This window comes from Dermacentor andersoni, chromosome 3 (genome assembly GCF_023375885.2).
Source record: "Dermacentor andersoni chromosome 3, qqDerAnde1_hic_scaffold, whole genome shotgun sequence".
Classification (NCBI taxonomy): Eukaryota; Metazoa; Arthropoda; class Arachnida; order Ixodida; family Ixodidae; genus Dermacentor; species Dermacentor andersoni.
Window position 1 is genome coordinate 168,648,140 of NC_092816.1, and position 22,597 is coordinate 168,670,736.

The 22,597-nt window shown below is 47.0% G+C and overlaps 1 protein-coding gene across 1 annotated transcript in view; it reads right to left on the reverse strand.

Moving 5' to 3' along the window:
- The window catches only part of Nf1 (neurofibromin 1), a 193,328-nt gene that overhangs the window by 64,980 nt on the left and 105,751 nt on the right, over window positions 1-22,597 (reverse strand). The window contains exons 28-35 of the mRNA XM_072287355.1: window positions 20,099-20,266; window positions 15,378-15,501; window positions 13,715-14,017; window positions 10,561-10,662; window positions 7,531-7,668; window positions 6,373-6,553; window positions 4,855-5,213; window positions 515-634 (exon numbers count right to left, since the gene is read on the reverse strand). Coding sequence (XP_072143456.1) covers window positions 515-634; window positions 4,855-5,213; window positions 6,373-6,553; window positions 7,531-7,668; window positions 10,561-10,662; window positions 13,715-14,017; window positions 15,378-15,501; window positions 20,099-20,266 — 1,495 coding nt within the window. The remainder of the gene's footprint in view (window positions 1-514; window positions 635-4,854; window positions 5,214-6,372; window positions 6,554-7,530; window positions 7,669-10,560; window positions 10,663-13,714; window positions 14,018-15,377; window positions 15,502-20,098; window positions 20,267-22,597) is intronic.

Consider the following 22,597-nt stretch of genomic DNA (forward strand, 5'->3'; position numbering starts at 1 on the left):
AGACATCAGTGGAAAAGCCCGATTGTGACAGCACTTGCTGTCAGCCCTCCCAAAATTGCACTGATCACTGCGACTCCACGGTGGTGCGTGCAACTTGGCAGAACCAAGTCCCACAGAGCTGCGACAATCGCGGTAGTCAAGGAGCGATGGAAATCGTTGTGTTGCTGAGCGAAAATCGTGCCATGTGAAACAGCCTTAAGCTATTGAGTCTCCATTCAAATACATAAGATTTTGCTAGGACCAACAGAGAAATTCGAATCATCCATCAATTCGAATTAAGAGATGTTGAATTATTGGGGTTTCGCTGTAGTTAAGTAGGATGATCTGCTATTTCTGCTACTGTCATTACATGACCTTAAAATCCGACCTGAACTGCCATCAGTATCACCTTGAAAAAAGTTGAAGAGCCCCTTTAATGGAGGGCCACTCTGTACATCAAGACATCTCATAATAGGCAACGCTGTGCATGCTCTTGAAAAGGACAAGGGTGCACAAGAACACAACAGGCACGTACCCTGCATAGCCGGCTGATGACTTTCATGGCTACCAGTTGGACGTTGGAGGAAGCCAGAGCCACAGCCGTGTCAGCCATGATCTCGGCTTGAGCAGAGCCTAGGCCACCAGTGACGCTTCTCTGCAAGACACACATCAGGCTTGCTTTCTCAAAAGACCCTGCAACATTCCCTAATGTTCTCCACTCGGCGAATACGGAGCCGGTCACTCAGACCTTGTCCCTGCAAGCTTCCTCACCTCAATGCTCCCATCTCACCCTCGGCAGAAATGTTGCCGATTTAATGGTTTTCCCGCTAAATTTAGCGGTTTTTTGCTCTGTATAGCGAGAAAATTTGTTCACTTGTAGGTGGCAAGCTTTCTACCGTTTCTTCTTCTTTTTTTTTTTTTTTAACAAGATACTGCAGGTGTAACGTCGGCCCTAGCAGGAGGGTGGAGAATGCACTCAAAGCTGTATAATAATACACAGAACCTAAGAAGTATTTACATACAGTGCATAAAAAACGATAAGACATTATTTCCTAATTCACACTAGTAATACAACCAGCTATAGCAGAAACACACACATATATTTACACACACAAAATATACACACATATATCTATACATGTAACACCCATACACAGATATACAGTAGACTCCCTTTGAGACGAACTCCACGGGATCATGAAAAGTGTTCGTCTTATCAGAAGTTAGTCTAATCAGGAGTGCTTCTAAAAATGACGTTTTAGCATGCAGTGTGTGTCCAAATACCTCGTACATGAGAACAAATGAATGAAATGCCTTTTCAGGAAAAAAATAACTGCAATATACGCATTTATTGCACTACTAGTGGTGTACTATACATTGCCCTAGTAAGGCATCAGGCACTGCTGACTGTTACCCAGTCTGTTATTTTTTTTTTTTTTGTGCCTGTTGAGAAAATTGCCTGGCTGCTACAAATGCAGACGTCTCACTTAATTTTCTAAGGTATTCCTCAGCGCCCTCGCATTGTTCAAAAAACTGCACTAAAGTATCCAGGCAAGCGTCAGCTCTCTCAGCGTCCCGTTTCCTCCCTGCAGTGTGCAAGTTCGGAGAAAGCCAGCGCGACGCGTACCTGCTGCGGCGACAAAGAGGAGAGATAATTGTGGGAGGTGCAGCGGTGGGAGGGAAGAGGAGTAGCACAGCGCTGAAAATGCCTCGTATGAATGGCTCATCGCATCGGCGCTGTGCAGGGCAGAGGGGGAGGGTCCGGCGATGGAGAGGCAAAGGAGAGAATGAACTTCAGGGTGCGGCTAATTCTTGTAGCCGGGCCGGGAAGAGACAGAGGAGTGAGTGAGGAAGGGTGGGAGAGGAGGAGCAGAGGAGCAGCGGAACCTTCACAGAAACACCGAGGCGGTTAGGTCTCCCCGTGTCGCACAGATAGTCGACGGCGCAGAAAAGCTTTCATTTTTTTCTTTTTTTTTTCTCTTTCTTTCCCCTAAAGTGCTGCTCGGTGGTCGAGTAAAGCTGCGCGGGTAAGGCGCGGCCGGCCGTGAAAGTTCATCTGAACCAATTAGCATGTGTGCAGTGTTCATATTAAGCGGATTTTTTTTGCATTGACTCTATGGGAAACCAAACAAACGGCTTCCACTGTTCATCTTAACCGAGGGTTCCTCTTAAGCGAGTTCATCTTAACGGGAGTCTACTGTATAGCTAAGTACACAAAAATATAATACAGCGTAATATCAATCTTGAAGGTTTTCAATTACTTTTATACAGTGCAGCGATGACAAGAGGTAGTGAATTCCACTCGCTAGTTGTATGTGGAAAAAAAAATTCAGAAAGGTTAGTTCTGGTGCTATATGGTGTTAGTGCTTCTTTGTGCCGGTGTGATATCAATGGTGTTATGTAAGGTTCAGGATTGAGCAATAATTTGCGATGCTTCAATTGGAAAAGAAATTGTAGTCTGTCAATTGTTCACCATAACTGCACTTTTTTATTCCATGGAGATTTGTTAGATGAGCCGTCGAGTCAGTTTTCATGCAACGGCTACCTTTCTGGCGGTCCAATAACATAAGATTTTTTTTTACAATAACTTCTGCTTCACATGTCAAAACGTGTAGCTTATCCATGTCCCTTTGAAAGTAAGAGGAAATTGTGATCATCATCCACAAACAGTCTGCCTTGCACTTCTTCCCCGTCTTTATGCCTTCTCTGAACTACAGCTTTAGCAGTTTCAGCACTTCACAGCAGTTTCACTCTTTGCCCTTTCCACAGATGCGCTTTAGGGAATTCGGACTCGTGAAATGGCTCCAGTGAAATACATCCAAAAATGCAGTTGGCTATTTTACTTTGTCAGCACTGCTGCTGCATGGTTTAACGTGGGCTCAACAATGAGCATGTTTTCAGCCAGCTGACCTGTGACGAACATGTGATGCCCCCTCGGGCATAATCTTCGTTGGCCTGCCAAGCTTGGTGGCCGCCAGGCTCGATGGGCAACACTGATCACCGCACCAAACAAACACAGACGAGCACAGCTGCTCACGGTCAGTCATCGTTCACCACCACCACCGCAGCGTCTTTCTAACGGAGGGTGCCTCGAACCCCCCCTCGTTCAAGTCTAAGCTAAACAAGAGAATGTCTGCTCAGATGTCAAATGCTATCCTTACGGTGCGGGCTGGGCTCTGAAGAAATTATAAATGCTGCTTCAGTTACGTGCCACCTGAGCCCATTATTCGCAGGATCGGCAGGAAGGAAATCTACGGGGTCAGCGATGACACCGATGGACCCTAGACCCATCCATGCCAGCGAACAAAAACACACAGAGGATGCGTGGCTATACCAACATGAAACAGAATACATTTTTCTGTAATTTTATTTGCTGCCTGGTAATTCAACCTGATTTCTGGCAGTGATTGCAGTTCGCAGAAGTATCTTTATTTAGTTTCATTTTGTAACACATTCCGAGCTTCACAGCTGCAGAAAGAAGTGCTTAATAATATTGATAACCCATATCTTTTATACCATTATGGATGAAACAAATTAAAACTGACATTTCTGCCCAGTGTAACGTCTTTTTTACATGATGAGCAAGACGAGAACAAGGTAAAAGCGGGAACCAATGTTTCGACCATGGACTTGTCTTCTTCAAGGCGACATATCAATTTACACTGTGTTTTATGTAGGTGCAATAAAACATATTTCGAACGTGATTCTGATTGTTCTCTGCATTTAGCGGGTTTTTTAGTGGATTTTAGGTGCTCGTAACCCAGGTTTTAGAGTTTGTGCTATGGACTAGCTGGCTTTGCCATTTCTAGTTGGCAGTGCTCCTCTGCAGCCCCTCATCAAGTCCTCTTTCCCTTGGTAACCATTCTACAACAAAACTGACTGACTGTTATCTCTTCTACACTCGGTTAATGAGACTGGTATAAAGAGAGAGCACCCCCACGTACAACTATCACAGGTGTTAGCCTCAGGACATTGTTGTCCTAGTACCACCTGCGATCGTAGAACTTGACTGTCAGGCATAGCACGGTTTCCTACCAGCTAATTGTCCAGGACTAATGGCATGCCACTGCCAATCAATTGAGGATGTCTACCCACTTTGACTCATCCTTATAAATAGTGTTCAAAACATGGCGACCATTATGTGTTTAAAGCACCCGCAATCACTTCCAGTGCTTGCTGTATGCAAACACATGGTTTTCGAAATTAGTTTCTGTTTCGCTGAGGTAGCCACCACTGAGAGATGCAATGCAAACACCACCTATTCTCTTGGGCATCTCTCAGAATCCATATCTGTCATAACAACTTGTTAAATTATAAACGTGTAGCATGGGTCCTTTCAATCGTGATGTCCTGCTTCATATTGAGCTCAATCCGGTTGGAGAACAGCTACATGGACACTTTCGATCAAGACTTTGCTCAATACAGATCCAGTCAATCGTGATCATAGGCTGGTGTCCGCACTATGATTTTTACAGCATATAGATGATGTCCACAATTTGGCAACTCTGACATGTTTCGGGCTCCTGGAATCACTTCTCATGCTTGCAGTATCACAATAACATGGCCTTATAAATTGGCTTTCGCTACTCCCGAGAGAGCAGTTGCTGGGGGGTGCGATTTGGACACACCTATTCGACAAATTTGTCAAGTGCTTTAGACCCGCTTAGCAGCACCTGGTGTGCTAAGGTGGTGCAAACCTGGTGCGCCCAACTCGATATAGAATGTTGGCCCCCGTAGCAGCAATCATTGTCAATTGCAATTCAAAAAATTCGAACCCTAGGAACCCCAACAGCAAAAGAAAGTGGCCGCACGACAACGCTATAAATTTCGCATCGTCTACAGCGTAGAGCAAACGGGAGCAGGCAGCACGCTCACCTTGATGAAGCTGTCGAGGACCATGTCCAGCAGGTCGGACACCTGTCCAATCTTTCCCCAGATCTTGGCCTGGATGGAAGGGTACATCTCCACCTCCTCGATGGTCAGGGTGATGAGCTTGTCCAAGATAGTGGCCACCCGCTGGCGCTTGCTGTCGTCCGAGTGCTTGCAGAAGCGTGTCAGGTTGGGCAGCCACGGGGTCATGTACTCCAGGCACAAGTGCTTTAGCTCAATGGATGACGCCCGGAAGCCCTGGATGCACTCTTCCAGAAACTCCAGCGTCAGGTGCGATGCATTGGTCGCCAGTTTCTCGCTGATCTGCTTGATGAAGATGGTGTTGTTAGACGGGATGCACAGACCTGCGCGTGGCGGAGGAGAGGATGACGCTACACCCACCCACAGGCACAGGGCATGGCGACTTTGATTTGGAATCAATCATATAACTGCCATGGAAATCACCCAGTTTGTTTTGCAAAGACGTTACGAGAAATGTCAGTGTACAGGTTTGTGATTGTACACCACGCTTCTCCTTACCCCAGATCAGTTACGGCGGAGACTCCGGTAAACGCCCGCGTTGACCAGTGTGACACAATTATTCTTTTGGCTCAATCATTTTCCATTCTTTCCGCCTGCTGTGCTATCTGGCCAGCATGGTAATGAAGAAAGCATGATGTGCTGTTCAATACGGCGGGTGAAAGGGAGCTTGAAAGGCAAGAAGAACAGTCACCGTACATACTTTTTTAGAATGTACCAATCAAAATTTTCAACTGGTCTTCACAACTGACATGTGACTGCCAGATCATTACTGCACACTATCTGGTCTTATGCAGGGAACCTCACAGTGCCGCAAAGAATTAAGTGACGCGAGGCACCGACACAAAAAAAAATATGGCATTTATTCAAACATAAGGTTTTTTTTCCCCAGAATCCTTAACCTCAATGTCATCCCTCCGCACCCCCCACCTTATATGCGAATTTTGCCTTATATTTCCGGCATGGTCTAGTGGTTAGGATACCCAACTCTCTCTCTTGCCTTATACTTCCACTTATACTGCAAGCTTCCCCCAGCCGAATGTTCGGCTGCTTCCAGAGCAAACGAAGCAACCACGTGATTAAAATTCTGTCAAATCTCGGTCACACTCCCAGTTCAAAGGTGAAAGTACCTTTAAGTGCTCTGAGCTGAAGCAGTTCTGTATGAACCAGTTGAATGTATTCAGAGTGCTCGATTTCAACCAGCCAAATGTAAACCGCACCACAAGAGCACTCTGAAGCGCTCGAAAGCAACCAGTCAACTATAACGTCGGTAAGGGCTATGTGGCGTCAACGAAGCCCGCAGACACGAGGCTCAGGCTAGTGAGAGAGACGGCCGAGAGTGGCGTGAGCGTTGTAGAGACAAGGGGCTACCATGGGTGCGATCAGAGAGCAGTGAGTAAACGAGTGTCATCAAGAGATGTGCCTCTTTCTCCCCGACAGATTAAGCACCTCAATCAGCACTAGGGCACGAGAAGGAAACAGTACCAGCAGTCTCCAGCAGCTGCCCTTCGATCTTGAGATCAAATGTGGCTGTAAGCGCACACAGGAGGTTGTATGCAGCAGTCCGCAGGTTGGGGTCTGAACTGCCCAGGTTGAGCAGGGCCATGTTGAGCAGCGTGCCTGGAACGTCCTTGGGTCGGATCTTGGTGTGCACCGTCACTGAATCCTGTCGAGAACCGCAGGGAGAGGTTGCGCACTTAGTAACGATCTCTCTCCTGATCACCAATCAGGCAGAGTAAAGATACAGCAATGAAACTAGCTTGAAGCCACTCTGCACAAAAGCTACCGCCACAAGCTCCAAAACGACAAATGAACACTGGCAATGAACAGGCCCTAAGCCATGGCAGCGCAAGTTCTCAAGACAGTGAGCGACTGGTCTTTAAGAAGTTCAGTATGTTAGCCTCGCGACATAAGAACTTGTAGTTTCGCCCGAAAGGCAAAGTGTTGATTGTGATAGCAAATTAGCAGACAGCTATACAAAGTAAGGGTAGTAGTTTTATCGGCTGTATAAAGTTGTAAACACTTGCATGGTGTCACGCACGCAAAGGCAAACATGAACACATCACACTAAATGGCTGTGGACACTTACTGTCGAAATGCTCGCATGAGAAAGCCCGGCATCAGCAGCGAGCAAAGCGACCTTTGTGCTGCCTTTCGCTTCAACGCGAGTTAAGCAGTAAGAACACACTGGACCCGAAGCTATGAGCCCTTGGCACAGTTAGACTCTGTCCCCATCGCAGATCCCTTTGAAGTTAGGGCCTGCACGGCTCCGCCATACGCAGTTGCCACAGGAGAAGAACCCCCCTCCCCCAGTGCCCTGCACGCAATGGAAGATGTCACGCTTGCTCCCTGCTTTCCTCCCTTGCATGCAGGAGGTTGATCCATCGTCATCGGCTCAACCTCGCACGCTTTCACCTGCACATACAGCATATGGCATGTGGTGGCGATGCTATTGCCCTTGGATTTTATACAGAACATCAAGGCGATGCCGACCGAAGAAATGAGCCTGGAGTGTTTATGCTATCGCAATAGAAGTACCCACATAATTCTTGCTCGAGATTAAGTATCTATGGAGGTGACAGCCGGCATAGTGAAACCCCGCCACTCTAGGCATGCCAGTGAAAGAGTTCAGCCAGTACTCACAGGCTGTGAGAGCTCCCAGCGCGTACGTATGTGGATGATGGCTTGGACGATGCTGTCACAGTCGTTGTGGATGAAGGACAGTGGGCCACTCTCGTTGGCGATGGTCAGCGTGAACTGGTTGTCATCCACCAGGCACACCTGCCAAAGAAACAGTGTCAGCTGGACTTGCAAGGCAACGCCACAACCGCTGGTGGGCACCAAGTGCCCACAGTACATCACGAAACACTTGAGCGGTCTCCTCAAGCATCCAAGCTTTGGGTGCATCAATGGACCCAAATTCACAAAGAAAAATACACTTAAACTTCAACACTGTTAAACCTTGATATATGATGAAGTTGGTAAAATCGGCAATTTGCTTCGTTATATCTAAATTTCCTTATACAGTTAAACCTCTATATAACGAACTTCAACATAACAAAATCCTCAATATAATAAAGAATTAAACATTTTTATAACTTCTAGTCCATGGAACACCATGTATTTAGAACCTCAGTACAGTGAAATCTCCCTATAAAAAAGTTCAGGGGACCATCGCAAATTGTTAGTTATCTTGAAAGATCGTTAATGTGAAAGCATCAAAATTAACCATTCCATGCATATATTAGTTGTCACTGCGAAAGCTATGCATGAAAACATTGCCGTTGGCTCTTGGCCTGTAGCACCGCATAGTAAGAGTGGTACGCAGAAAAGAGACGCTGACATTGACGAAACCACCGACAAAGAGGAAGCTCCATGTCACCTCCAAAGCATGTTTCTCTTTGTTTGTTATTAAAATTTATTTATTTACCTGTAGTACCCTGAGGGCATGCATGCATGCAAGTTGGCATGCATTTCCTTTTCTCAGTGCATCCTTAGCTGGGTATAGCTGTCAGCGTGGCTGAGTGAATAGGCAGTCTGCACACCTTGTAGAGGTAGTCTGTTGCATGTGCAAAGAGTTGGTCATGCCAAGATGGTGTAGCATCACGTGTGCTGTCTTTCCGCACGTTGAGCGCTGGAGACCCCGTAATCTCGAGTTTCGGAGAAGCATTGAAGCAAGAGGCTGACGAAGCATTCACTACCTGTTGTCGGCACTTTTCATAATACTATCGTACTACAACGGGCAACACTACGAGCCGCAAGGGCGGAGTGTACACAAAAGCGTGCCGTGCTTTGCTTCGTACCGCCAATGTGAGGATATTGCTGACAAGGCACAAAACCGTATCTTTCATCGCAGACTCTCAAATTCAACAAAACTAATTTCTTTCTCCTTGAAATGTGCTGTTTTGAACTGCCTGATAGACCTGAAGATTTTGCAGATCCTTCCGTGTAAGGAGAGTCAGAGAAACCTGTTCCAGAATGACTGCAAAGGAAAGTTTGACAAGCGACCAATTTTAACACAAAGGCCCAGCTAACCCAAATACACAAATCTAGATCCAATAATAATCGATTTGCAGAGACTGTGCTAAGTATATAAACTGTGTGCACACACTTACGTCAAGAACTTCTCGGCACCTGACTTGGCGAGATGCGGAAAGCCGAGAGAGTTGTCACTCTAAATACTACTACAGTCGAACCCACTTATAACATTATTAAAGTGCCACGAAAATTCCATTGTTATAACCGATAATTGTTATAACCGGGTTGCATGAAAAAAATCGTTATAGAGGGATGGCAGAGCTATTGTGAAGAAACTATAAAGGTGGGGAGGGCAGTGCCCCACCACCTTCTTCCATCCGACTGCTGACTGTGTTGACTTGTTTAACTGCTTCCTGGGCGCTCCAATCGCGTGTAACAAGCCGCGGCTGTCGGTGTAAAAGAATGGCACTGCTATAAGAACTGCAAAGAGGGGTCGGGTGGCAAGCCATATGCGAGCACCACTGAGGCATCGAAAAGTTGCGAGAAGGCTGCCACAGCAGCCTGTCAGCTTGGGAAATCCAGAAGAAATGCTGAGTCAAAAGCGGCACTACCATCTTGCCACGTACTTCTCACTGGCTAGCACAAGAAAACCCTATGTCCACCAGCCTTGCATGCTTTAGGCGAAGCTCGCCAACATCCTTCTCCAAGGCATCCAGGTGCTCCACACAGTGCAACGGAAGCTTGCTTGCGAAAACGAAGCCCCGAAGGGACTGAACCATTTGCCAGCCCTCGTGTGAGGACAATGCTGAGGCAGCTTGCCCTACTGCGTCATCGCTGCTGTCGTCGGCATCGGCATCGTCGGCACCCAAGCACATTCGCAACGATTGCCTCATCGTTTAGACGCACATATGTTTCCTAATCTATAGCTGTGCGCTTTCTTTTCACCGGCAACATCGTGCATCGCTGATGATCAGTGGAACGATCAGCCATCTTCCGTTTCGGCGGGAAGTCAAACGAGGCTGAGAAACCGCGTGGCCAGGAACAATTTCAACGCAACCAACAAAGACGAACGCAAGCGATTAAGCTGTTTGCAGTACTGCACTGAATGAGGAGCCAGCGAGCAACATGCGAGCAATCTGCGAGCAGCATGCAAGCATTCTGCGAGCAGCGCAGTTGGCGCGGTCCATTTCTGTTTCGCAGGGTGGGGCAGCGTAGAGTTATGGATGCAGCCCATTCGTATTCGGAGGGGCGGGAGGGCAACAGGGGAGAGGCACGCGGAGATGGCTGCAAAATAAGCGCAGGGGTGACTGTTGAAGCAGCGGCCTATCGTGCAGCGCCTTGAATTTCTTGTTTTCTTTGTTCCTTTTCAAAGATTTTGCATTCTGCTACCTTTCGGCTCAGACACCCAGCAGCCAGACTTCATAGTTATTACTGATAATGCGGCATCGGGGGATTGTAGCAAGCGAGTTATTTCACCATAAAAAACACACAAAAGTTGATGGTGCAGCAGCTTCTGATTGCTATAACCAATATATTGTTACAACCGGTATAGTTATATGTGGGTTCGACTGTGCTCAAATCATCATACTGTGGCCTCTGGTTATTGCAGCTGCAATTGCACTTTTCAAGTGACCAGCTCACAGGTTGGCCCACCGTCATTTCTATTGTCATTGTGTTGGTCGCAAGTTTACAAACCTCCTCAATCTCGGAAGCGTAGTAGACGTCGTTCAGGAGAACCGAGTGGCTGAGCACCTTCGTCTTCTCGGCAGAGGTCACCTGGATGGCTGTCGGACCTACCTGCAAATTGCAGAGGGCACGGAACATCCGTCACAGACAGTAGTGGCAAAAAGACAGCATCAGGTGAACATGTTCACAACATGCTTGCTGCAATACACTGAAAAGGCACTGGCGGTTTAGGAAGACCTGGCTCTGCAATGAGCCCTCGATGAATAAATGCCCGTAAGAGAAAGCCTGTTAGAGGGGCTCCGCAATTCTTTTTATGGAAGGCATGGAATGTCTCTAGCATTAGAAGGCATCTTGCAAATCTTTTCCAAGAAGAAGGTTTTGCAATGCGTCTTGTGAGTGTGGTATTGTCGGCAATCAAATGCTGCCTCCTCTACGACCTTATAGTGTTTCCCACCTTCTCGTCATTCGTATTGCACTTGAAGTCGTGCTGCTGTTTTCGCACGAAATAATGACCGCTACGCTCCAGCTATCATTGCTAGCTTTGGTTTTGGAGTGGCCTTAGAGATCAGGCAACTAAGAACACATAGTACCTGCATAACAGGAGCTGAGAGTACACATTACGTGCGTTCCCATTTTCATTAGCAGCTCTTAAAAGAAAAAACAGACGAGGCACACAAACGTGGGCACTTTCATTCAAGTTTGAAAGTTGGCTGTGTTGCTATGGTTGCATGGTGGGACTTGATGCAGAAAATGCAGGACAAGAGAGAAAGCATTTTGTCTCCTTCTCTTGTCCCATATTTTCTGCGGAAAGTGACGTCACACACGGGTGTCTGTCAGGCATAGGCCAGCAGAACAACTAGATATTCACCCATACTCACTCAGTCTCGCGGGCTTTGTACTCGCTTGCACCCGTGCTCACTCGCACTTGTCAACGCTCGCACAGGTGCCTACGACTCGTGCCCCGTCACGCAAGTTCTTACTCATGTGTATTCACTGTCACCGACTCGTTCGTAGTCGTGTTGACCTGTGCTCACTCCCATTCATACTCACCTCCAATTGCCCCCTTTGTCACTCACTAAAGCTTGATCCTTGGTTCAGGTGTCAAAGGACGGGAATAGCCTTTCCCGCTGCTGTTGTATTTCTTTTGAACCCTATTCATTTCAAACACATTCATGTGCCCACTCCTCACGTAAAACCCCTGATGATAGATCTGATGGAGGTCACCTGTCAGACATTCTCGTGGCAGTCTAAGGAGGTCTCATGGGAAGTTACCACAGGTGGTGTTACTACGGTATCACTACCTGTCGGAAGATCTGGTGGGTGTCTGATATGAATTGTGATAGAGTGGGCATGGCCTCCGAGATGGGAGAATGACGCACACTCTCTATTGATAGTGTGCCTCCCAATCATTGAGGCTATAGAGCGAGCCACTGGAAGCCAAACCTGGCCGAGCCAGCAGAAAATCCAACATGGCAGCCTCTAAGATCAAGTAACGTGGCTCGGAACAAGAGATTTAATTCGGGAAATTGAACTTTGGGGCCTAAATTCGTCCGAAAAATCGATCGCAATACTGTATTAGCTCTACGGGAACCCTGACAATGCATTTACAAAGTCTGGAATATCCATAAAGTCCAAATTTGGAGCCCGAAAAATCCACCGGTGACTATATAAAAACGTTGTGGCGACAGTTGCATAAGTCCACCTTCAGTGATTTTACACTATGAAGAATTTGCTCTTTCGAACCCGTGTTTAATTTGCTATTTTCTGGACTGATAATTTTTTTTGTCACATATTTTTTGCAAATTTTGCCGCTGGTTATCGGGTCTGCCAATACTGCCATATGTCTGTGATACCGTGTTCGATAACCCTTTCAACTACGTTGATATATACGTTCTTTGACCAATAAAATTGTCTCGGTAGTCAGCGCTCGTGTTTGTCCGTCTTTGCACTAACCACCCACTTAGACCAACTCGCCAAAATCGCTATCCTAACTACCGTATTTACTCGCATAATGATCGCACTTTTTGTAAAAAAAATTGACACAAATTCAGGGGTGCGATCATAACGCGGGTTACATTTGCCGCGAAAGAAAAGTAAAATTTGTTTTTTCATCCAGTCTTTGCTGCGGGATGACAACAGGTCAACAAGCAAGCAGCTGCCGTTGAGCAGTGCAGGACACCAAAACAAAAATGGCGGCCGGCAGAGCAAGCCGAACACGCCGAACGCGATTTTTTTTCTTCTCGTGAGTACATTACGTGCATTCAAACAGTTTCTTCCGTATCAGTAATGAATAATATCGGCAAGTTTGCGGCAATAACATAGCCATGTCCACTTTGAAGGGACAGAAACAGATGGGCGCGCTTAGCTGCCAGTGACATAGGAACACATGGCAGGCATGCTGCGGAAACTGCGGCATTTGTCTTCACCATTATCCTAATATGGCATGTTTCCGCTAAGGGTGGGCGAAACTCTTAGCTGTGTTACAAACGTCGGCGTATAAATAGGGTACACTTCTAACGTATCAGTGTAAACGTGCCTGCTATCATTGCCGCTCGCGATTCGTTGCGTGCCCACGAGTGCAGACGAGAAGAAACGAAAGGCGCCTTTTTTGTTGTTCTTGACCAAAATCATTATGAAGCCTACTAATAATAAAGCCAAGGTAAGTTTGGTAGTAGATTTTTTTTTTTCTTCATGGAAGTGCAGAAAGTGATGAAAGGAATAAAAAGGAGCATCTGCTTAAGAATTTTTGGTGCGTGCAGACTGCTTGGTATGTCTTCAAGAGTCGTTCGCGGGGCATTCGACAGATGGTAAGCGCGATCATCATTAGCTAGACTTGGCACACGACATATCGCTGCAACAAGTTCGGAGTGCGATCATTACGTGAGTGCGGTCATTATGCGAGTAAATATGATACATGTGGTAACACTGCCTGTGGGAAGGTCAGGTTAGAATCTGATAAGAGTGATGGAAGGTGTGATGGAAGTCACTTTCCAGAAGTTATGATGGGAATGTGATACACTCTGACGGGATGTGTCACAGGTGGTGCTACCACACCAACTGTCACCGATCCTGTCAGAACAAGCTCCCTGCAGGGAGGGTGGGGGGTGGGGAGGGGCGCGCTCTCCCAACACTGTTCAAAGAGCGCACGTCTGCGAGCACCGACCTTAATGGCAACCTTCGTGTCCTTGTGGGAGAGCTTGAGGGCGTTGTTGAACACCTTGAGGTCCTCGTCCAAGGCGAGGGTGGCACCTGGCAAGCGCTGCTGGTCAGGTTCAATGTACTCGTGCAGCCGCTGCGGGGTGTCCATGAACACTAGCTTGCGGTTGCCCTTGAGCGGTGCTAGGATGCGGTCATGGTACTTGGTGTACTCCCGCACCCACGAATTGCAGTTGTACACGTAAGCGGCCTGAACTTTCTCGTACGCCACCTCCGGCAACACCACAAACCATTTCTGCAGGAACTCCGTCTGTGGAATGGGGGAGCAGTCAAGAGGCTATAGGTGGTCAAGAAACCAAACTGGCCAAGCAAGCAGCCTCGACCATGGACTGCTGCACATTTAGCAACTCTCTGTTGCCATTACTCGCAAGAATGCTGGGTTGCAGCAGCGATTGCGCACAGAAACAAGTTGTCCCGACACTCAGCAGCAAAGTGAACCAACAATGAGCAAAAGAGTACAGGAGAGTGGCATCCACCACCACGGTCAGAAGAAACAGCAGAACTCTGCTTTCCCATCGCAGTGCCAAAAGGAGGTAAGGAACGCCCATTCTTAAAAGGGGCCTGAAACACTTTTTTGAGCATAATAAGGAAACGCTGCCGACCTGTAGATGTGTGAACGTGTGAGCCAAATATAACTGCACTGCATGTAACAGGGAATTTACAATCTCGCATCAAGAACGGTAGAAAAAATTGCTCGCTCTTTCTTTCGCAACGGCGTCATGCAGCTACGTTGCAAGCAGCCTAGCCCACCGACCGTTACTGGCCGATTTTATGATCGAGAGAAGATTCTCAGTAATCCTTTCATTGCTAATATTAAGTTAAATAAATTAAAAATACCCATGCCTGTGGCCTCACAAAGACCAAGAAAAGTACTCCATCTTTGCACTATCGGTCTACACATGCCGGCTGCGCAGAGCTGTGTCTGCCAAGCATGGTCTCAGAGATTGCACCGGTGTGCTGCACAGTGTAGATACCACAGGCTGCCACAAAGTGCCACGACGAGCCCTATTCTCGGCGAGATGATCAGACAACCCTGTGCACCGATTGGTCTCTGTAAATGACATACTCTATGTGCCCGAGCGCCGCACCTGCCTGACCCACAAGCAGCGTCATTAAGGAAAAAAAGAAAAAATAATAAACCTTTTGGCTGGGGTCTTGCCCTTTTCCCCTACTTGTTGTGTAGCTTCCCAAGCACTAATGGAGACAGAGGAATCCCCACGTTGGTGTGATACCTACCTCTAACCCCACTTGTACTTGAATTCATGGCATAAGATTTGTGAGGCAAAACCCTTCAACAGTGAGGCCATTCTATGATTAGTTAGACAAGTGTTTCAGGAAACTGACAGAGCTGGAGCTCTGCAAAAGTAACATGCACGTGCAAGGACAAGCAAAACAAGGTCTGCATGATGCACTTCTCTATGTCTCCTCCTAATTTTACCGCAGCTCATAACATTTTATATAGTTCGCCTTTCTTCGGGTGTGCAACACTAACTGCTAACCTTAGAGAAATGAGACACACTTGTCACATTCAAGTTCGGCTTGTGCTTTATCGATGATCTGAAAGCCTTGCAAAACCTATTTCTTCAACTTTCAAGCATGGGACAGCTCACCCTGAATCGGTTGTCAGCACAGGTGTGCGTGAAGTCAACAATGAGCTCGAATGGTTTGTGGCAGAAGGGTTTCAGAGTGAGGATAACATGGTAGATGAGCAGGTCGCCATTGGTCTCCCCAATCCTGAAACACATGGTATGACAAGTATTGTTTACTTCGGCAGGTTTACAATTGTTTAGGTAGTAGGAGGCAAGCATAATTATGCACTTCCTAAGGGCACCGGATATCTTAGAAAGGAATTACACCAGTTCTCTGCACGTATTTCACACAATCAGCAAGCAGCCCATTGGAAAATACACTATACAAAAAGAAGAACTAAGCAATCTCAACACTTTTCCCACCTTTCAGCACCAACAATCACACTATGTTGTGGTGTACTGATTTACGACACCCAGTGCAATGGAGGATGCAGGACTAACTTGAACCACTTGGTGGACAGTTTTAGATTGGGGTACACAAGAGGCTTGCCGTCAGCATTCAGCAAGCCACTTGGGCCCCTGCAAAACCCAAGCAGACCTTTAGCTATTGAGTACACAAGCCACATGCATCGCATTCCTTCATTCCACTTCTAATGGAATAATGCCAATGCAGAGAGGGATCACACATGCAAACTCAAGTTCAGCAACATAGCACTCAGTATTACAGTTCATATTTCTGAATAATAACAGCACATGCATGCTTCTTAGCTTAGAGATTTTGCTAACTTGTTCTGTAAAATCATCTCATAAACCCACTGAGGAAAGAGGGCCCCTCATCAGGCCAGGCCATGTTGAGCTGACAAGCACAATGCATACAATGCGCACCAACAATTGTGTCGGCAAAGTATTGATTGTGTCTGCAAAGTAAATTTCAAACGAAACAACATGCACCCTTCTCACAGGTGCCGCGCTCCCAGCCAGACAGTCAACATCATTCACACAGGTGCACCTACCTAACTTGCAGTGCTGTGACATCACTCACAGTGACGGACTACTTTAAGAATTATTCAACGCAACGGCAGTTATTCGTTTGACCTGTGACTTCAATAGATGAATGAAAGTTTAGAGAAATAACAAAACCTACTACAAATCGAATGTCTGCGTGTCTTTGTTTTACTTCGTACCGTTCAAAGAGATATGTACTTCCGTTTCGTCTGCTTGTTCGCACATCAGACACGTGTGCGCGCAGAAAACAAAACTATGTCAGTTTCTACCTTGTCCCAGCGCACGATCATGCTCTTTGTTCGGCTCACGTGTACTTCAGTGTTCATGTGAAACTCACTTATCAAATTGCTAGTCTGGTGCCAGCGGTACAACAACGTGATAAGGATCCATGAGCCGGGCCAGTCTCTCCAAACGTGTGCACACCGAGGGATCCATTTCGCAGAAGCAGCCACACAACAATGCAGGTGCTCTTGTGCGCAGTTCGTTTGATCATGCCCGGAGCGAAACGAAACAAACGCAACAGTTCGCGAGCTCAGACACGAGACTGTCACTGAAAGTGCGCCCTGCAGCAATGATGCAAGAAAAAAGAAAAAGGCAGAGACCGTGACATGTACATGTACGTGAGGCAATCCTCCGGCTCCAGTATGGGAGAACGCAGGAAAGTAACTTTGCGTGTGGAAGCTAGGCAAGGGCAAGTGGTGAGAGCGTATGTGTTGGCAGAGAAGCTCGCCTCCCGAAATCGCGGGTTCGCAACAATTCAAACATTTCTTTCTCTGCTAATAACAAACCATTATGAAAAATTTTTGCAGTAGAATGCTCCCTAGAAGGCATGTAACAATTTACAGCATACAGTGTAAACCCATGATAACAAAGTCCCGCAACAACTAAATATTTTTGTATCCCCAGTGAATGCCTATAGGATTCAATGCATTTTGTACGTCTCGACAATGAAATGTCGCTGTACATCAACTGTGCATCAATGAAATTTGCTGGAATGTAACCTCGCATATTACCCACTCGCGTAAGGCTAGCAAGCGAATACAGTCGAACCTGGCTATATCGAACTCGCAAAAAAATGCATATCATTTCGATACAGCGCATAATTCGATATAAGCCTGCTAAAGAATTGGATTTCATAAAAGCACATACCATTTATAAAATCACTTTATTGATGAAAATAGCTTAGTTCCGCATGAAATAGTCCTGCATTTTCTTCTGCTTGGGCAATTTCACCGCCTGCGACGCACGCACTTCCCCACATTGTCTAAGGAGTCGGAGCACTTGAGGCCGCAACCTTCTGCATTCGCGCAGAAGCCCCGGACTAGTGCGAGCGCACCAATCACCTCGGAGGATGTAGGCAAAAGACCGTTGTTGCTTTCCCCATTGTGCCCACTTTCACTTGTGCTCAGTACAATGTCGGCAGTCTTCGTTTTCGGGCTCTCCCATGGTCGCAACACCATCATCTGCACTCACAAACTCATCGAGCGTTGATTTGTCAGCAGCTTCCAGAAATTCTGATAGCTCGCTCCAAACTTTGGCAACACCAGCAACGGCTTCGTCGCACTCATCGGAATTTGCAGTCATCATTGGGCACGCGGAAGCCGGCACATATGAAGCAATTTCGGATGACCCGCTTGTACACGGCCATGCGTACGCGTCGGGAACCATGGGCACCGGGTCGTGAGTTTGTCCACTTTATCCCTAATCTCCCCCTTATTCTTCAAGATCGTGCTGAGAGTGCCCCTCAGAATCTTGCACGCTGTGGGGCATCCAACTTCTCACCGCATTCCACCCGATTTATGATTTCGAGCTTCACGGCAACACTGTGGGAGAAGGCCTACAAGGCGCAACCACAATGAACCCGAAAAGCAGCGAGACACCTTGCACTTGCGCCGTCTTGCATGACGAGGGCACAAGAGCCTCCGACTGGCTGTCTGAGCAAGCGCTGCGCACGGGTCAGGATCATTTTTTGCAGGGGGGTGTCGACGGCTCGCTCGACGCAGCACGGTCACAGTAGGGAGAGCGGTTTGATGGAGCCGCGGCGGCGGGTTTCCCCACAACCACAAGGGAAAGCCAACTTCTGAGGGCACTTTTCCACTACTTCACATTCGATATATCGAAGTCACTGCTATTTTTGTTCGATGTAAGCGTAACTTTTGCTACAGTAAAACTTCGTTAAACCGTACCCGCGTAAACAGAAGTTTCGCTTTAAAAGTAGTAAAGTCAAATCGCCGACTCAGCAGCCATTGAACATAATGTGTTTTGTATCCGCATAAACCGTACCAGCTTATTGCGTACGCATTGGTTAGCACCTAGTGTTTCCACTTTTCGTCGCGCAAACACGGCGGTGCGTCATCTCCATCGGGCGGCCCGGCAAAATAACTAGCCTCGGAGATCGGAACAACAGCCTCCAAGCGCCCTGTGCGTTTGCGCGTGAAGCCACGTCAACATCATTTCGGCAGCATGGCAGCGTGTCGCACAAGTGAGGACTCGCGTCATGCCGAAGAAGCGAGGACTCGCGTCATGCCGAAGCTCGGATAAAAAAGACGCCGGATGCTCAGCATAGAAGAAACATTAGACATCGTTCGTGCTATCGAACGTGACATGAAGAGGTCGACGCTAGCACACTGCAGGCATCTGCTGTTGGTGTGCGGTGTGGTGTAGGGTGTGTGGCATTTGGAATGCGAAGAAGTTGCGCGGCAGCGCTGCTGCGACTGCGAAGAGATGTCGGCTGCGAGGTTCTACTTTTCGCCATCGTTGCCGTTGTTGTTGCCAAGTGTCAGCTAGCAACAGTGAACAGTGATGAGGATGAGACGGAAAGCAACAGCACGGGCGATTCAGGCCCAACAGTGGCAGAAGCTGTGCGTTACGTCAGCCTCATGAATGCAATCGTCGCGACGAGAACAGCACCACGCAATGGAAAAGGCGTCCCGCGACTTCTGCAGCGCTACTGCACGCGTGCATGGAGAATGCGTAACGCCAACGAGGAATCTGCCATGCGAGTATTTGCTGAGAAGAGGGGGCTGGCTGAAAAGCTGCCTCACAGCTTCAGTAAGTTTGAGGCCGCTGTCGCTGCTAGGCCGCCGCGGCATCAAACGAAAATAACACTTGTCGTGCGAAGTGAATAAATACTGCATGTTTTTTTCCCATTTCATCGCACCTTCTCTGAGTTCCGTTTTTGACAGGTAAGTGGTCGATCTCATGCTATTTCGGTTAAACAGTACTACCCTTTAGCACATACTTTTTTTGAGCTCCAGCCAACTATGGTTTAACAAGGTTTCACTGTATATATACTCATTGTAACTATACAGTGTTCCGAAATTGTTCAACATAAAGAACAATTCAACGCAAACGGATTAGATATAGTCGGGTTCAACTGTAGCCCAAATGAACAAGTGAAGGAGAGGAAGAGCAAGTGAGAGAGAGAGAGAGCGGCCATTCTCCTTGCTGAGTCCAACAACCGACCATTGACCATCACAGACCTCCAGTCCCACACGAAAATGGCCAAAAGAGCTAAAGAAAGCTATTTGCTTTAAAAGCACCAATACACAAGTCTTGTGTCATGCACTCTATCTTTGACCAACAGTGACAAGCACAGCACACCGCAGAGGATGGAATACTAATGCAGACTTCACTGTCCCTGCTCTGTCCTTTCACACTTTGATAACCAACCAACCAATCCGGCCTTTTTTTTAATTATTATTGTCCAAATTATGTGCGTACTCATGAAAAGCTAGAGGACCGAACAAAAGTGCTGTAAGCAAAGGCAAGAAGACACAACAAGGTGGCAAACTCACTTGTATCTGCGGGCAATGTAGTAGAAGACCGGATTTCCAGCACGTGACGTGCCCGCCTGGTAGAAGATGTTGAGCGACTTGATGGACTTGAACTCGTCCTTCTCGTGCATGTTGTGCTTGGACATGATCTCCTCGAACTTGGTGCTCGTCATGTCCATACTGCTCCATCTGCAATGGAGGTTTGCGGCACTCCATTACCTTTACACCCTTGTCTTTACTAGATTAATTAGTAGATTGATCTTATTTTGAAAGCTTTCTTTTCTCCTTCACTTCCTCCTGCACAAGGAAAAGTGCTGCAAAGGTTTGTGAACAATCAACCAACACAATGCATTAGCGTGTAGCCTGTCTGCATAGCGTACTCATCACGTCATTATGCTGTCAACGTTTTGTCATGTTCCTACGTGAACAACTAGCCCACAGGGAAGCACTATACACTACTATTTTGTTTCATACATTGCATGCAACGTTATCGAGGCTAGCAAGACTTCTTGCAGTAGCTGCGTTCACACCAAGAAATAGTCTGATGTTTGCCATCAGCAATTACAATATGAAACTGCTTATTTAGGCTTAGTAATAAGTGTGAAAAAAAAATTTAATCTTCAAAAATTAATAAATTGTGTTATATGCCTCTTAAAGAGGACCTGAACCAGCCCTTGGGCTTTGTGAAAAAACAGTCTGTGGATAGCACACGCTGCCGTGAACATCTCAGCCAAGCTTTGCTGTCGTACACGGCGCATGGAGCTTGCACGTGAAGCGTAAAGTCCCCTTTCTCTCAAACGCTCTCTTTTCAACAGAAGCATGCTCCTCATTCTCTTCTGGACGCTTTAGTTCGTAATAAAGCGGATTCCCATACGCGGATGCTATTGGCCAATAGCTGACGTCAAATCAAGAGGGGCGTTTGGATCAGTGCGCTTCTTGCTACTGTTACTGCGTATATTCATTGATGTAGTTTAATAAACAGGCTGAAGCAAGCGAGAATGCGCTTGCAAACTTCTATATGAATTAGATATCCGACTATCGTCTGCTCACGAACACTCGGCTGCAGCCACCGGCGTAGGAATTAAACTTTGGCCACCCTGCTTATCAGTGTCTTAGCCAGGGGGTCTCGCTAATTTCGACTAGTTTTGAACGCTCAACAAGCCTCGAACCGCACAAATCTTAAGATTAGACCCCATGCACGCTTGACAGTGCGTGCTCAGTCCTGGCCACTCCTGCTTAGATGCTTTGGCAAACTTACTGACAGCCCTTCAAAATGCGCAATGTAGATGCGGCTACAATCTGTTGGCCAAGCTGGTGAAGGACAAAACCGCTCTGCACCCCTAGCACGGCCATACTGAAGAATATGAGCCCGAGCACGCACTCCAGCCCTGTCGTGCACAAACCAAACGCTGCACTCACACACTACAGTGGCATGTAGCTCCGATCTGCTACGTAACATAGATACCGCAGCTGCCGCGGGGTGTTACGATGAGTCCGCTGGCTGAGCTTGCTGTAGCTCGCCGAGGACAACTGCGTTTCACGCGTCTTAGGCGTCAGAATCGGTAGTGGTGTCTATGTGAACATCCAAAAGCAAAATCTGAACTGCGCGCCACGGTGACATTTAGAAGGTGGAGCGTTGGGGGCGCGCCCCACTCCGCCGTAGCCTTCGCAGTGCAAGGCATTGAAGAAGGAACGGTAGCACAGCGAAGAGGGTGTTTCACTGCCAATAACTCTGCTTCTGCTCAACGCATTAAAGTACTTTTGGGGGCAAAGCATTTCTGAAATGGCCCTTTTAACTTCAAATGCATTTCTGCTCTTCAATATAAAGTGGTTTAGGGCCCCTTTAACACATTATTAGTTTAGATCATTTTGTTTTCCCTTGTTTTCCTTTCAAGATTTTTCATTTCTGGCCTGTCGCTGCAGCCTCGCACACTGACTTGCGCGAACATGTGCGACCACGAAACTTGGCCACAAAATGCTCGAAATGATACATTTTCATTACCAAACTTCTTGCATAGCTCCCACAGTGTTGCACGCCAAGTATTAGACATAGTATATAGTTGGTCTGTTTGAGAACGTAACATTATTTCTTTTATGTTGGGTCAATATTGCCTTCAGCTTTTCTTGTTTTCCACAATTTTTACAACTACTTGCACAAGTGACACAGGATTTTGATACAGCAGGTTTGTCTTGGAGATAAATATGAAGGTGGAGCACTGTGGTCAGTCCCTGAACATCATCAGTAGAAAGTGGGACAAAGCCACTCACTAAGTCAACATAGACAATTACATTTCCAATTAATGACACACACATCGGCTCAGATAGAGAACCTTCAACTCAGCAGTAAATTAGTTTACAGAATTTTTTGTTATGGTGTGGATGTATGCATCTCTAGCATCTTGCATAACAGACAAGCTGCAGAGCATGAAATCGTGATGGTACAGCCACACTGCCATTTTATTCTGCATCAGCAAAAACCTCCTGCAAACACCACTGGCGTCAAGTTTTCTTTTTTATTTT